The 14,613-nt window shown below is 39.5% G+C and overlaps 1 protein-coding gene across 1 annotated transcript; it reads left to right on the top strand.

Annotated features, from left to right (window-relative positions):
• Positions 1–482: 482 nt before the first annotated feature.
• Positions 483–12,636, top strand: mazb (MYC-associated zinc finger protein b (purine-binding transcription factor)). The gene is made up of 7 exons (XM_001918941.9): positions 483–1,177; positions 1,349–1,499; positions 4,775–5,139; positions 5,404–5,651; positions 8,314–8,377; positions 8,962–9,133; positions 10,627–12,636. Exons 1-7 carry the CDS (start codon positions 1,145–1,147, stop codon positions 10,986–10,988), a joined length of 1,395 nt encoding a protein of 464 aa, XP_001918976.1. The 5' UTR covers positions 483–1,144; the 3' UTR covers positions 10,989–12,636.
• The last annotated feature ends 1,977 nt before the right edge of the window (positions 12,637–14,613 follow it).

Below are 14,613 nucleotides of genomic sequence, written 5' to 3'. Positions count from 1 at the left end.
TTGTCTTGTTTTGAGAAATATTATGCCAAAATGAAGTGAGTTTTTCCTTAAAACACTCTTGTTTTTTCTTTTGACGTAAGATTATTTTGCTTACCCCATTGGCAGATTATTTTGCTTGTTTTAAGGAAAAACTCACTTAATATTGGCATATTATTTATCAAAACAAGACAATACGATTTGCTTGTCTAGAAAATTCTTCTTGATTTAGGAATTTTTAGATATTTGGACTAGAAACGACAAAAAATCTAAGAAAGAAAAGCATTTTTTGCAGTGTATGAATATGAAATTTCCCAAATGAAATCAACAGATTCATTATAAATTCCACGGATAAATTGTTTGAAACAAAAATAACAACGTTGGGGGTCACATATTCATAAAGAGTTGTCACGTGACGTCAGCAGCGCGTATTTCTTGTCGGCTCATTTTCCGAGAGGAAGCAGGAAAGCGACGGAAATAGGAGGGGGAGAAACGGCCATCCCTTTAAGAACAACTGGGACATAGCGGAGAGAGGAAAGGAGAGGAGGGGGTAGAAGAAAGAGGAATTAAAAAAGAAAAGGAAGAAAGAGACAGGGAAGGGAGGGAGGAGAGAGAGAGCGCGCGATAAAAAAAGAAAGATGACATCCTGTGAATTGAAGCGCCGAGGTGGAGCGGCGGGCTGCGGCCGGGCTCGAGTGTTATTCGTCCGGGTCACGGCTTGAATCCGACAGCGAGGCTTCGACAAACACCCGATTGGCCTGTCGGGGGGATCGAGGGAAAAAAGCACTGATTTATCCACTGCAGCCTTTAAGTTTGACTATTTGAAATGCGTCAAGCGCATTACGTCTAACCGCTGTTTTAACGTCTGAACGCCTCAGATGTTGTTTGATAGTGCATGATGCGAGAGTGGAAATAAGATTGCAGCTTTCGATCTTTCAGTCATGCAAATGATTAAATAGCACGTTGTTGTGATGTCTCGTGTTAAAGTTGATCAGGAGAAACACTAAACAGTGTGCATTATTGCCTGCTAATCTGGGCCGTGAGTTAAATAAGTGATCGGCGGAGAGCTAGTAAACACATCCAGACAGCAGATAGACTGGTGTCAGTGATGCGCTATTAATCTTCATGATTGTGTAGTTGATTATAATATTCATCGCTCTGGAACAAAATGGATGCCGCGTGGAGCAATTTTCTCTTCCAGGTGAGACTCAGTATGGCTTGTGTGGATCTATACATGTATGCAAATAACTATGTGGACGTTATTACAACGTTGTAACAACATCTACATTGGTGCAATAAAAAAGCGAGCAGTTTCACTCCTGCGCTCAAGTTTTGAATTCAAACTTAGTACTATGTGATTGTTCTTTCCCAGACCACACCTTCTCACACCCAAGTGGAGGGGACCCTCCAATCAGAACTTCTGCCTGTCCACACGACCTCTCCTCAAGCCCCGCCCACAGACCACATGGCCCCGCCTCCGTCGACAGTGGACACTGCAGCTCTGAATGAGGACCCTGTACCTGGTGGGTGAGCGGGAGGGACAGGCAAAGGGGAGGGAGGTTTGGAGAGGAGCAGGGAATCTGGCTGGGAGGGGTTGGAGGTTTTCTGAGGATGCTCGGTGTTCCTGTGTGATCACATAGAGTGGTGCTGGAAAACCACTACCTGGAAATATAAGTCAAGGCTTTTCGATTGACCTTTAAGACTTTTAAAATTAAAGAGCTGCCTTTAGAAATGGGCATCTGGTCATTAAGTATAAAAAAGGGGACATTTGAAGTAGGGCTGAGCAATAGTGGTGGGAAGAGTGATGAAAAATCATACTTGAAGTATCATTACTTGCCTAAAAATGAAGTGCAATTAGAGTAAAAGTATTAAGGCCTTTCGTTAGCTTAAAGGGGCTAATAATTTTGACCTTTGAATGGTGTTTAAACATTTAAAAACTGCTTTTATTCTAGCTGAAATGAATCAAATAAGACTTTCTCCAGAAGAAAAAATATTATCAGACATACTGTGAAAACGTCCTTGCCCTCTTCAACATCATTTGGGAAATATTTAACCAGTTAAACTCTGCAGACCCGGTACTTTCACTTTAAGATTTAAAGGGCTAGCATTGCACCAGACCTGCGTAAGTGGTTTCGTTTGAAAGTGTAGAATCTATATTTTATGCACATATGCATCACTTTGGTTTTTAATCTACTGTACAAAAGTTATTTACGCTTAAATACACAGTGTTTTGGATACCCGAGCTGGGTATTGAACATTGGTTCTTTTTCACATGGTTCATTTATGACACATATACAAGTTATAGCTCAAATGAAAGCTCTTGCCGGTGCTCATACGGTTCTAGCATACTTTTTACTGAATTATATTCACATATTAAACAGTTGCCGAATGAATTGTGGTGTTTCCATGGCGCAGAAGTGAAAACAATACATTTATGATCAATAAGCAGCCTCAGATAGCACAGACAGCTGTCATCTCTTATGCTGTGCGCTTCAGGGCCATACTCTTCTGTTTTTGTGGTGATGTGCATAAGTAATCCTTTCATATGTCTGACGTGGTCCAAACACAGTGAATTATGTTTGATCAAAGAAAAGAATAGTGAAATATGAAAACAAGGATTGGTCCCTGTTAACTGCTAACTTCTGCATAGATTATAGTGGAGACATTTTTCTTTTTTTCCTATGATTAAAGACATGTGCAGGAACCAAAAAAATTAATTACAGCACGCTAGACCACACAGAACCCAAAAGGTACACTTTCAAATTTGAGTTTATAAAAAAAAAAATACAAAAAGCGCCTCTTTTTTTAGGTGTTTGTTATAACACAGACGACATATACAGATATTTCAAACACTTTCAATAGAATTTCATGAAAATTCAAAGGGTTTTTGGTCACACTTTACAATAAGGTTCATTAGTTAATGTTAATTAATGCATTGACTAACATGAACAAGCAATGAACAATACATTTACTACTAAATTTATGCATGTTAGTAAACGTTAGTTAATGAAAATGCAGTTGTTCATTGTTAGTTCGTTAACTAAAGGTGCATTAACTAATGTTAACAAGCATGGACTTGGATGTTAATAATGCATTAGTAAATGTTCAATTATGATTAATAAATGCTGTACATGTGTTGTTCATGATTAGTTCATGTTAGTAAATGCATTAACTAATGAACCTTATTGTAAAGTGTTACCCACATATCAAACAGTTGCCGAATGAATCGTGGTGTCTCCATGGCGCAGAAATGTAAACAATACATTTATTATTTAAATTTATACATACATTTATATACATTTATATATATATATATACATTTATACATTATAAGCTGTGTGCTTCAAGGCCATTCTCCTCTGTTTTTGAGGTGATGTGCATAAGTAATCCTTTTATATGTCTGACGTGGTCCAAACACAGTGAATTATGTTTGATCAAACAAAAGAATAGTGAAATATGAAAACAATGATCGCTCCCTGTGGCTTGTACAGCACCTCTCATCAGTTGGGAGTACAATAACTTTAGCATAGATTATGGTAGAGACCTTTCTTTTTTTCCTATGATTACAGACATGTGCAGGAACCACCAAAATTAATTACAGCACGCTAGACCACACAGAACCTAAAAGATACACTTTCAAATTTGAGTTTATAAAAAAAAAAAAATACAAAAAGCGCACAGTTATTTTAAACACTTTCAATGGTGTTTTATAAAAATCCAAAGGGTTTTCTTTAAAACGATACCAAATTTTTGCTTTCACCGTATGTTCACACCGAAAGCAGCGAGAGCGTCCAAGGTCGCTATGGACGCCCTGGCGACAACGCTGTCTGCCTTCAGCTCCGGCGGCGAGAGCGTCAGAATTCGCTACATTGATCTTGTATTTAAAGGAGCCGTTGCAGCATATCAGTTACATTCCTGCATAAAACATGCTTTCCAACGTGAAAATGTTGGACACTTCTTATCAGATTCATATAACAATGGAAGATCAAGCGGCATGTGGTCTGGCTTTGCTCTATTTATCCAATATGTGTCCATATGTCTGAAATATCCTGAAGCAGCAGTACTGTTTTGTACTGTCACGTCGCGTGAGATTTTTTTTTAAGATAAATATATATATATATATATATATAACATTAATGCACATCAGTAACTCGCCAGTAACTAATTTAATGCATGTTCCTGTAAGAAAACATTGTAAATAGTTGGAAATCCGGCGACCGCAATCATCAAACCCTTGGGAACAACTGTGGTCGGAACTAAAGTTCACAGGTCTGTGTTCTCTGAACTCCTATCAAGCGGTGGACTTCTTCTTTCTGATTGCTTGCCGCCGAACAGCGTCATAGCTCATTACCATAAAGTTGACTTGATTTCAACTCTCCTCGACGCTCACGCTGGCAAAGACGCGCCGCGCTGCTCCTCGCCGCTTATCGCCGCCGGCTCTCATTAAGAGTGAATGACTTCCAGCTACTTTGACGCTCTCGCCGCTTTCGGTGTCAACATACGGTCACACCTCTGCATGTGGATTTGGGAAGCTTATAAGTTTGGGTAGGCAAAATCCAGGAGGAAATCCCAAAATAGCATGGTTTAACTTGTTAAAGAAGATAAAATTCAAAGGGCGGCTAATAATTCTGACTTCAACTGTATAATCATATGTTCTTGATTGTTGTTGGTTTTCACTTCATCCCTTTTTAAATCGATAAAAATGTCACAGCAGTGCTAATAGCTTTGACTTTGCGGGCTGTATAAACGTATGAATCTTCCCTTCAGTAATGTTTCGTTTTTGTTTCTTCATCATCAGTGAAGCCAGTGTCCCGACCAGCCCGTGCGGCTCACATCTGCTCCATCTGCAGCAAGCAGTTCAAGAACAGCTACAACCTGCGGCGCCATCAGTCCGTCCACACCGGCATCCGCATGAAGACAGGCGCCCAGAACCAAGAGGCCCAGGCCAAGGACAGCTCGGAAAAACACACAGTGCTCCTCTCTCTCCTGCACCTGCAGCAGCAGAGCCAAACGCTGCCCCCGCCCACCGTCATGCCCGCTCAACACACACAAATCCTGGCTCCTCCGGACGGGAACGACGTGGCCATGGAGAGCGTGGCGTCCACTGTGACCGCCCTCCCTCCTCCGCCGCCGGTCGTCATGGCAACTGGGGAGCCTGTGCAGGTGGGCATCCGTGTGTGTGTTTATTCTCCGATTCTGCTTGCGTTGGCATACAGTGAATCATGTAATCCTACGAGCTATGGGTAAACGTTATGAACAAACCATAAACTAACACTACCAGCTTAATAATTAATCAATAACTATAATTAGCTGTTTATTACTAGTTAGTGAAGTTGATGTTGGGTTTATGTTCTGGATAGGATTAGGCATATTTAAGCAAGCTTCAGACTTTTATCCTTCAGACTATTGAATATCTTCTCATTTCAGAGACCGGTAAACCAGAACCCTAACCCTGTACGCAAGAACCACGCATGCGAGACCTGCGGTAAAGCCTTCAGGGATGTGTACCACCTGAACAGACACCGGCTCTCCCACTCGGACGAGAAGCCGTTCTCCTGCCCGATCTGCCAGCAGCGCTTTAAGAGGAAGGACCGCATGAGCCATCATGTCAGATCCCACCAGGGAGGCGTGGAGAAACCCTACGTGTGCCCGCACTGTGCGAAAGCTTTCTCACGGTAGGACCAATCTCTGATCCCAGTACACTGAGGCCCCGTTTACACTAGTGCGTTTTAGTTTTAAAACGGCGTTTTAGAATGAAAACGATCCGCGTCCACACTCGTGTTTTACCCAGCGTTTCTGAACTGCTCTCCGTCCACACCAAAACGCTGAAAACGTACATCACGTGACCACACACACACTCTCGGGCAAGCGCTGGAGCCCATCTACCCAGATGAGAGCTGTGCTAGTCGGACTTCTCATCAAGCATCTCCCGCTGGATCTAATCTCACTATATTTATTAAACGGGATATTTCATTCATCTTGTTGTCTTTATCTAACGACATATTCCCTGACTTTGGGCATTGGAATCTATTACTTGTTCTCAGGTAACGTGTTTTGGCTGAGCGCAAAGATAAGTTAATGATTAATGTAACCACGTACATTCTGTATATTGACTGATCGCTTGCCTTTATTTCCTATAATGTATAAACTTATTGTATGTTATACTTTTGTAATGGCCATTATCGATTATTAAAACTGATATTCAGCAAAAGAGAGGGTGTGTTTCGTCTTTTCACTGAAATTGAAAGGAGGCAGTTGTTATCGGCTCCGTTTTGTTATAAATATCCACACAGTGAAGATGCTCATATATGCAGCACGACGCCTCAACATGTCTGCTGTCTAAGTTGCTAATATTAAAATGAAAATAGGCAGTTCCTTAAATCATGTTTACATTTTATTGTTGATGAAGTGAAACAACGTAGCCAGGGTGATGTGAATGAAGTTATACAGTACACTGTTCCCTTTGAAGATTTACCCGTGTCCTCGGTATAGTCTGCTTTTCCATATCAAACTGAGAAGAAGAGACTGCAGCCTTAATCAAACTTGCGAAGTCTGAACTTACACGGAGAGAATGCTGGACTGAACTGTGTGTGTTAGGCTACTTAATATTCAGGAAAAGCCCCAATCAGAGAGGCGAATGTCTGCAGTCCCGCCTCCGTTTTCAGATGTCTCCGTTTTCCATCATCCACACTGAGACGGAGCAGCAGCGTTTCAGAATGAAAACGGCCTCTTCAGCGTTTTCGAAACGCTCCGTTTTCGGCGCTCGAGAATTCCGGCGTAGTGTGGACGGTTGGCGTAACCGTAGCAAAACTTATGCGTTTTTAAACTAAAACGCATTAGTGTAAACAGGGCCTGAGGCCATGTCCGCATGTACATGGGTATTTATATAAACAGGTTTTCCTGATTTTTTTTTTTTTATTATTTTTTTAAAAATCTCTGCCCACATGAAAATGCAAAAATGCACTTTGATGCATGTTAAAGGGCCATGACACCCCCTCGTTTCAGCAGGGTGTTTTCACACCTCTACTTTGGAAACAGTCAGAAAAGTGGGCGTGTCCAGCTCTGTTTAGGGGGGAGTGTCGGAGGAACTATAGTGGGAGGGTGTGGGAGTGTCTATTGGAATTATGAGTATGGCGGGAAGTTTCGCGAGTCTCCGGATGCCCGCAAATGAGTGATGATCTCCCGCTAATCTCGCGTCTCCCTCCCGGTTCTCAAATAGGCATTGTCGCGCACCCTTCTCACCCCTCCCCACCGCATCTCTCCTCAGACACAACGCGCGCGCACCCTGTCAATCACCACCAAACCACCACCTCTCCTAACAGCTTAGCGGGACGCTGTAAAATAAACCCTGACACTCTGACCAATGTAAGGAGAGTTTACTCGCATGTGACTTGTTTTAGCTATTTTGGTCCGAATAGAAACTTTGCAGTGTGAAAGCGAACCGCTCAAAGAGCAACAATGTAACATTTGTAATCTCTGTTTCGGAACAACTGAATCGATTCACAGGTGTGAAAGCACCCTTAATTTTCCATGACAGCAGTTTCAATGTAGCGAGTCGCCTTGTTTTTTTACCTGTCAGCTTGCGGTTTGTGCTCTACCGTAATACGCAGTGTATGAGCGACTGCCGAAATACCTTGGTGGCTAGAATGACCGTTCCTTCTAGAGCTAGTGACTGGTTTGACCGCCGTTAAAATTCACCTTTTTTTGCTTCTTCGTCATCATTTGTTTCACCTTTGCAGGGATGGATTTTAATGCAGGGATTTGGATTTTTTCGGGTCCCGCCGGGTTTGGGCAAAGATCTTCAGCTCTAATGCAGACCTCTAGTTCATATTTACCACGTCTAACTTCTGTTCAGTCGAAAACGGAAATACTGCTAAACTGCAGGTCACTTTGGAGCGCGACTCGTCACCTCTCCCTCTCTCTCTCTCTCTCTCCCTCCTCACACTGTCCCGTGATGACAATCACGCATACATTTTTGTAGGCATTAAATAAAGTATATTTAATATTTTATGACTGTATAACAGTATTAAAACTGACACCGTTGCTATTTTTAGATCCAGCGGTACACTATAATACCGTAATACCGCCCAAGCTTAATGTGAACAGCTCCTAAAAGGATAAAATTCAAGCATACCTGGTATTTCTTATCATAGTTACATGGATACTAACTACAGATAAAAACAGATATTGTAAAAGAATGTTCTTGTAGCTGATTTTCAGTTGTGTTTAGTAGAGAAATGTAGAAGACCCAAACACTCCCTTGGACTGTACTTTTAGCTTTCACAAAAAATAAACCTCCTTCTGTGAATAACATGTTGTCATTTGTCCTTCTCACAGGCCCGATCATCTCAATAGTCACGTCAGACAGGTCCATTCTTCAGAACGACCCTTCAAATGTCCGGTATGCAAGTTTTTTTTCACTGTTTTTAGAGTTACTATTGTATATAAGGGTTGTTTTTATTCATGTTTATGCTAAATGGTTCAGATATGTGTATCATTAGTAGTTCTTGATTTTTTTTTAATCAATTCTCATTATGATAAAATGGGATTTGATCTTTAATCCCAAGAACTGTTTTTAATGTTTACAGGGTATGGCTGAATCAGATCTCACCAAACAGTACATTACAGTATAACTTCTCAGACTATAGTCACTCTATTGGCATTTTATCTGCAGAAAAACTTTAATAAAAGCAACATTTTGCTAAATATATTACATATTTGTTATTTATTTATTTAGCTTATTATTAATAAATGTGTGATGAAAGCAACCTGTACCTGATGTATGTTTAATAGATTCAAGACTGAAATGAAATCAGGATGCAAACTTGATCATCAATTGTGTGAAATTAGTGTGAAGACCCATTGATTTTATTCATTTATTTATTTTTTTACCTCATTGTTTTGTGTGTGATGGAATAAAGATGTTATATAAGAGGCGCAGGCAGTTGTTAGATGTGGAGGTGTGTGTGTGTGTGTTTGTTGCAGACGTGTGAATCCAGCTTCGCCACGCGGGACCGTCTGCGCGCTCACATGATCAGACACGAAGAGAAGGTTCCCTGTCACATCTGTGGCAAACTGCTGTCAGCTGCTTACATCACAGATCACATGAGAGTACACAACCAATCACAGCATCACTCCTGCCACCTCTGCAATCGCAGTAAGTGCAGTCTATTCTTTCTATCTTTTTTTTCTATCGTTCTTTGTATCTGTCTGTTTATTATTTTCTTTCTCTGTCTATATTGTTCTTTCTGCCTGTCTATCATTCTTTTTGTCTTGCTGGGTGTCTATCTCTGTTTTTCTGTCTGTCATTTTGTGTATGTAATCTGTACATCCTCCTTTTTTCTTTTGAAACTTATAGGCAAAAAGACAGACATAAGAAAATTAATAATTTGGCAAAAGTGCTATGCCTGCCAAGGTTGCATTAATTTTATTTAAAAAAAGGGAAAAATATAAAAAGTATATATATTTACATTTAATATGATTAATATTATTCTAACTATTATATATAGATCATTTAATCTGTATTAATATACTATTAAATAAGTATTTTTTATGCAATTTTTCAACACCATTATTCCAGTTTTTGGCAATACTTCAGAAGCCATTCTAATCTACTGACTTGCAGATTAGATTATTATTATAATTGATTAATATTATTGATTATGAATATTATAATCAGTAATCCGTAAAGTTTTGCTTGCTTTTGTATAAAATGTTTCTTGATTTATTGTTTTTAAAGTTCCAACAACAACATTTAATTAAACTAGAAATAGTCTGTAGCATTATATATTTCTTTAATCTGTCACATTTGATCAGTTTCATAGATTTTCTTACAATAAAATCTTAATTTCTTGCAGAAACATAATGGGCCCTATTATACACCCGGCGCAATAAGGGGCAAGATGTGTTTGGCCTGATGTTTTGCTAATTTCAGACCAACACAACCTTAATTTTCCTGCTTTGCGCCACGTTGTTTAAATGGCAAATCCATTTGCGCCACTTTGTGGACTCATGGGAGTGCTGGTCTAGAAAAGAGGTGTGTTAAGGCGCATTGTTGATGCGATACTTTTTTTGAGGAACTAAAATAGACTGTGTAATAGACTAGCTGAAAGCAGGTCTAAAGTCCAGCGAAGAGCATGTTTTTTGTGCGCCTCACTTAAACATTGCTTAATACACACAGGATGTACAGAAATATCTTTACAAATGAAAAATTATTAAAGGAATAAAATATTATTAATTTTATAAGGAATAACATTTTATTTTCTACATAAATATAAAAACCACAGCCTCCATGCCTTCATCTCGGGGGCTTTTTCAGTTTATTCAAGCAACTTTTCTTTTGTTTAATAATATTATTTATACTAGCAGTATTCTCGCCGCTTTCGGTGTGAACTCACAGTATAATTTTACCTCCACATTTTAGCTCATTAGTCTTCCTTTGTGGTAAAATACGTATTCAGAAGTCTTAGACCTTTCCAACGATATATAGTTTGACCTGATTAGATTTAGATTTCATTAAACATGTATAAAAACAGTTAAAGTGTAAACGTAAGCGCCCTGGAGGCGGAAAAATCACAGTTAACAAACAAACAAACGAATATACAAGGCGATCGCTATTTTCAAATAATAAAAGAATATTCCCCATGTCAGGTTTCACCACGCTGACGTACCTGCGGGTGCACGCTCAGAAGCACCACGGCCAGGAGTGGAAGGAGAGCGGCGGAGGCTTCGGCAGCACCGGCTCCGGCGGCATCCTGGTCTGCCAGCTCTGCGGCGTGCACTGCAAGACCCCCACACAGCTGCAAGGCCACATGGGTACCCACAACCCCCCTGCCAGCGACCCCAGTCCCATCATCACGACCACCACCACCACCACCAGTGAAGCCATGCCCGGCAGCACCGTCACCCTCTGCAACATGGTCTCGGCGCCCACAGTGTTCGTGAGCGGAAACACGGTGGTGGATCTGCTGGTGACCGACTGCTCCAGCATCATCCCGCAGCCTCAGAGCTAGCAGAGCAGGCCTGTAGCGCACACACTTTTACACTAGTATCCACCTTATTTTTCTGTCACGTTATCGATTTTTGTCGTACGATTTAACGCACCAAAATATATCGCGATAAATGATATTATTCTCATTTTAAGACCATTATATAATGCCAGAATGGCAATATAATATCATCACAATGCAAAAGAACACATCATGTTTTATTCTTAAGTGTATTTACTTGAATTATAGTCATTTTAACAATTTAATATTCAGGCAGTGGAATCCGAATGTGAAAATGGATATCATAAACAAAATAATAATAATAATTAATAATAACAGAAGCTAAATCTATTATAAATCTATTTTCAGCTGACACATGAAGATATACTACAGTAATTTATAGTAAATAATATAGTGTTTTCTAACCATACTGACAACTCCATAAGAGAAAGAAATGTTGGACAATCAGCTGAAATGTTACTAAAATTGGTCTATGTATTTTTTTAAATTAATAAATTATGGTTTACTCGCCATTTGTTATTTAAGATGTGAATTTTTTAAGGGGAAACGTTTTCATTTTTAGTTTACTATGGTAAACAAATTTTTTTCTTACTGACATGCACAGATGAATTGTCCACGACGAAACTAGCACTGTAAGCTAATGAAATCAATATGGTTAGTTTTCTTGTGTCCTTTTAAGGTGAAGGAACCAACAGAAAAAAACTGCTTGTTTTGGTAATCAAAATTTGACTCATTTCGTTCTGGAACGACGATCTTTCACTGATGACGACAGTTTGACGGATTGGTCGAAATCTGCTTAGCCACGCCCTTCTACTAGTTTGTTGCAAGTGAAAGAAGAGAGAAAAAGTCCAAAAATAAGCCCCGCCCCCTATTCAATAATCCATTTCAGTTAGAAATAAGTCTGTCGCAGCACTTTTGTTTGCATAGACTTTTTAAAAGTTAGCTAGCCACTAAAAGCGACGCAATCACAATACAACAAAGGCTGCCGCCTACGACGTAGTAGGTGCTGCATTTGAAATGTATACTTGGCCATTAGAAAAGGACGTTATATACAACATGAATGTCAGTAGTATGAATTGAACTCGGACATACTACATCTACCGTTTTGTCATCATGTGACCTACCTGCATCAGTTGCATTGGTTCACTCCCATTCATGAGTCTTCTCATGGTGCATCATGGGAGAGCATAGCGTCCATCCGATGCGTACTTCAGAATCTCGCCGGAAGTAGTAAGTCATCCGGGTACTTCTTGCATACTGTTTTTATAATACTATGAATTTGGACATACTCGGATCGCACTACTCTTTTTAGCGTACTATATAGTATGAAAGTATGCGATTTCAGACACAGCCTAAGTGATTTGAAGGAAATCTAACATAATATAGTGGTTAAAAATAAGGTGGATACTACAACACTCACAGTAGCTACTACACACACACACACTTACACACACACATGTATGACTCAAAACAGCCATTTACACTCTAAAGAACCACAAGACGCCAAGGAGAAACTGTGAAACGAGGCATTCTGGGTGGAAGTTGCTCACGCATACAATGACAACTACTGTAGCATGAAACACCTCTGGATGATGCACATTTTAAGACATAGTCGCTTTACACTTATCCCTTTCAAAAAAACAAAACAAAAGTTAAAGTATGTTTTCTTGTCTCGCCGAGAGGACTATTCGGTCTTCCGATGCCATCTTGGCTAAACAAGAAGGATCAGGGCTTAAATGTGGGAAGATGGCACCTAAAACTCAATCCACTCACTTTTATTCTATCACAGAATAGCATTTATATATATATATTTTTGTTTGTTTTGGCTTTGGAGCTCATTGGTTTTCGTTGCATGGAAGAGAGCAGCTCAGACATTCTGCTGAATATCTTCTTTAGTGTTCTTCGGAGCAGAGAAAGTCATATGGGTGAGTAAATGATGTGAAGCATCGCTGTTAGGCAAAAAAAAAAAAAAAAGGTTTGTCTTCTTTCTTCTTCATCTTTTCTGTTTTCATCGCTGCAGGACTCTGATGATACTGTGATTGTGTGTTGCTACTGTATTTCCTCTGCCTGTTATATGATTTCTCGTCTGTTTGCTGGCATTCAATGCTATGAACTAGCCTCAAGATCCATTCATAAGTCATTATAGTTTTGGTGATTCGGATGAAAGGCTAAAAGCAGGATAAAAAAAATGAAAGATATAAGAGACTTGAACAAATAGATGATTTATTTACGTAATATCCAGCAAAACGGAGAAGCGCATACATGCATATTTGAGTATTGTTATTAGGTTATATTCTTGACACCTCAAAATCAAAGACATTGCTTGGGTTATAGGTTTTTTTTACGTGTACGTGTGTGATTGTGACATTTATTATTAGTTTCCAAAACATATTTCCCATTACAGTAATATATTTGAACACTAACATTCAAAGGATTGGAGTCACTACGGTGTTTTTAAACAGTTATGCTAATCAAGCTGTGCTAATTTGATCAAAATATACAGTAAAAACTTAAAAAATTACTACTTCATGAAAAGTTTTTCTGTTTTGTTATATTTTAAAATGTCATTTATATAATTTATTATGTAAATCAGTGTTCTTTTATGACTTTAAAAGGGGTCTTATGCAAAAATCACTTTTATAAGGGGGTGTGTTGCAAATGAGTAAATATAACCAGCCTGTAATGAGAGAAATTAATTAATTCTGTTTTTTTATGATCACACATCATAAAAACAGCCTGCAGAAACACTCTGATTGACATTCTCCTTTTGTAGAAGCCCCGCCCATTAATGGCGATCTCTCCCTTATTAACATAGACAGCCCTGAGTGAGAAGCAGTCGTCTGCCTTTATAGTTATTAAGTAGCCTAGCATGATGAACACACTTGATAAAAACAGTCTGCAGAAACACTGATTGACATTCTCCCTTTGTAGAAGCCCCGCCCATTAATGACAATCTCTCCCTTATTAACATAGACAGCCCTGAGTGAGAAGCAGTCGTCTGGCATTATAGTTATTAAGTAGCCTAGCGTGATGGACACACTTGATAAAAACAGTCTGCAGAAACACTGATTGACATTCTCCCTTTGTAGAAGCCCCGCCCATTAGTGACGATCTTTTCTTTATTAGCATAGACAGCCCTAAGTTAGAAGCAGCTATCCACTGTCATAGGTAATAGGTATTATAGCATGATGATCACACTTGATAAAAACATTCTGCCGAGACACTCTAATTGATATTCCCCTTTTGTTTCTTGTCATCAGAGGGGGGAAAGCCCCGCCCATTAGTGATTATTTCTTCCTCATTTGCATAGACAGCCCTGAGTGGGAAGCAGCCATCCGCTAATATAGTTAATAAGTAGCATAGCATACTGATCACATTAGACAAAAGCAGTCTGCAGAAACACTCTGATTGACATTCTTACTTTGTAGAAGCCCCGCCCATTAGTGACGATCTCTCCCTCATTAACATAGACAGCCCTGAGTGAGAAGCAGCCATCCACCATTATAGTTAATAGGTAGCATAGCATGATGAACACACTTGATAAAAACAGTCTGCAGAGACACTTTGATTGACATTCTCCCTTTTTACGTGTCATCAGAGGTGGAAAGCCCCGCCCATTAGTGACATT

Source organism: Danio rerio, chromosome 12 (genome assembly GCF_049306965.1).
Source record: "Danio rerio strain Tuebingen ecotype United States chromosome 12, GRCz12tu, whole genome shotgun sequence".
In the NCBI taxonomy this organism is placed as follows: Eukaryota; Metazoa; Chordata; class Actinopteri; order Cypriniformes; family Danionidae; genus Danio; species Danio rerio.
Note: the sequence above shows the minus strand (reverse complement) of the source record. Positions and strands in the feature narration are given on the sequence as shown.

Bases quoted from the DNA above. Each gene is read 5' to 3' on its own strand.
- mazb (XM_001918941.9), top strand. From the start codon at position 1,145: ATGGATGCCGCGTGGAGCAATTTTCTCTTCCAG. The intron at 5,140-5,403 runs GTGGGCATCCGT...TTCTCATTTCAG, and splicing joins CAACTGGGGAGCCTGTGCAG to AGACCGGTAAACCAGAACCC. The intron at 5,652-8,313 runs GTAGGACCAATC...TCCTTCTCACAG, and splicing joins TGTGCGAAAGCTTTCTCACG to GCCCGATCATCTCAATAGTC.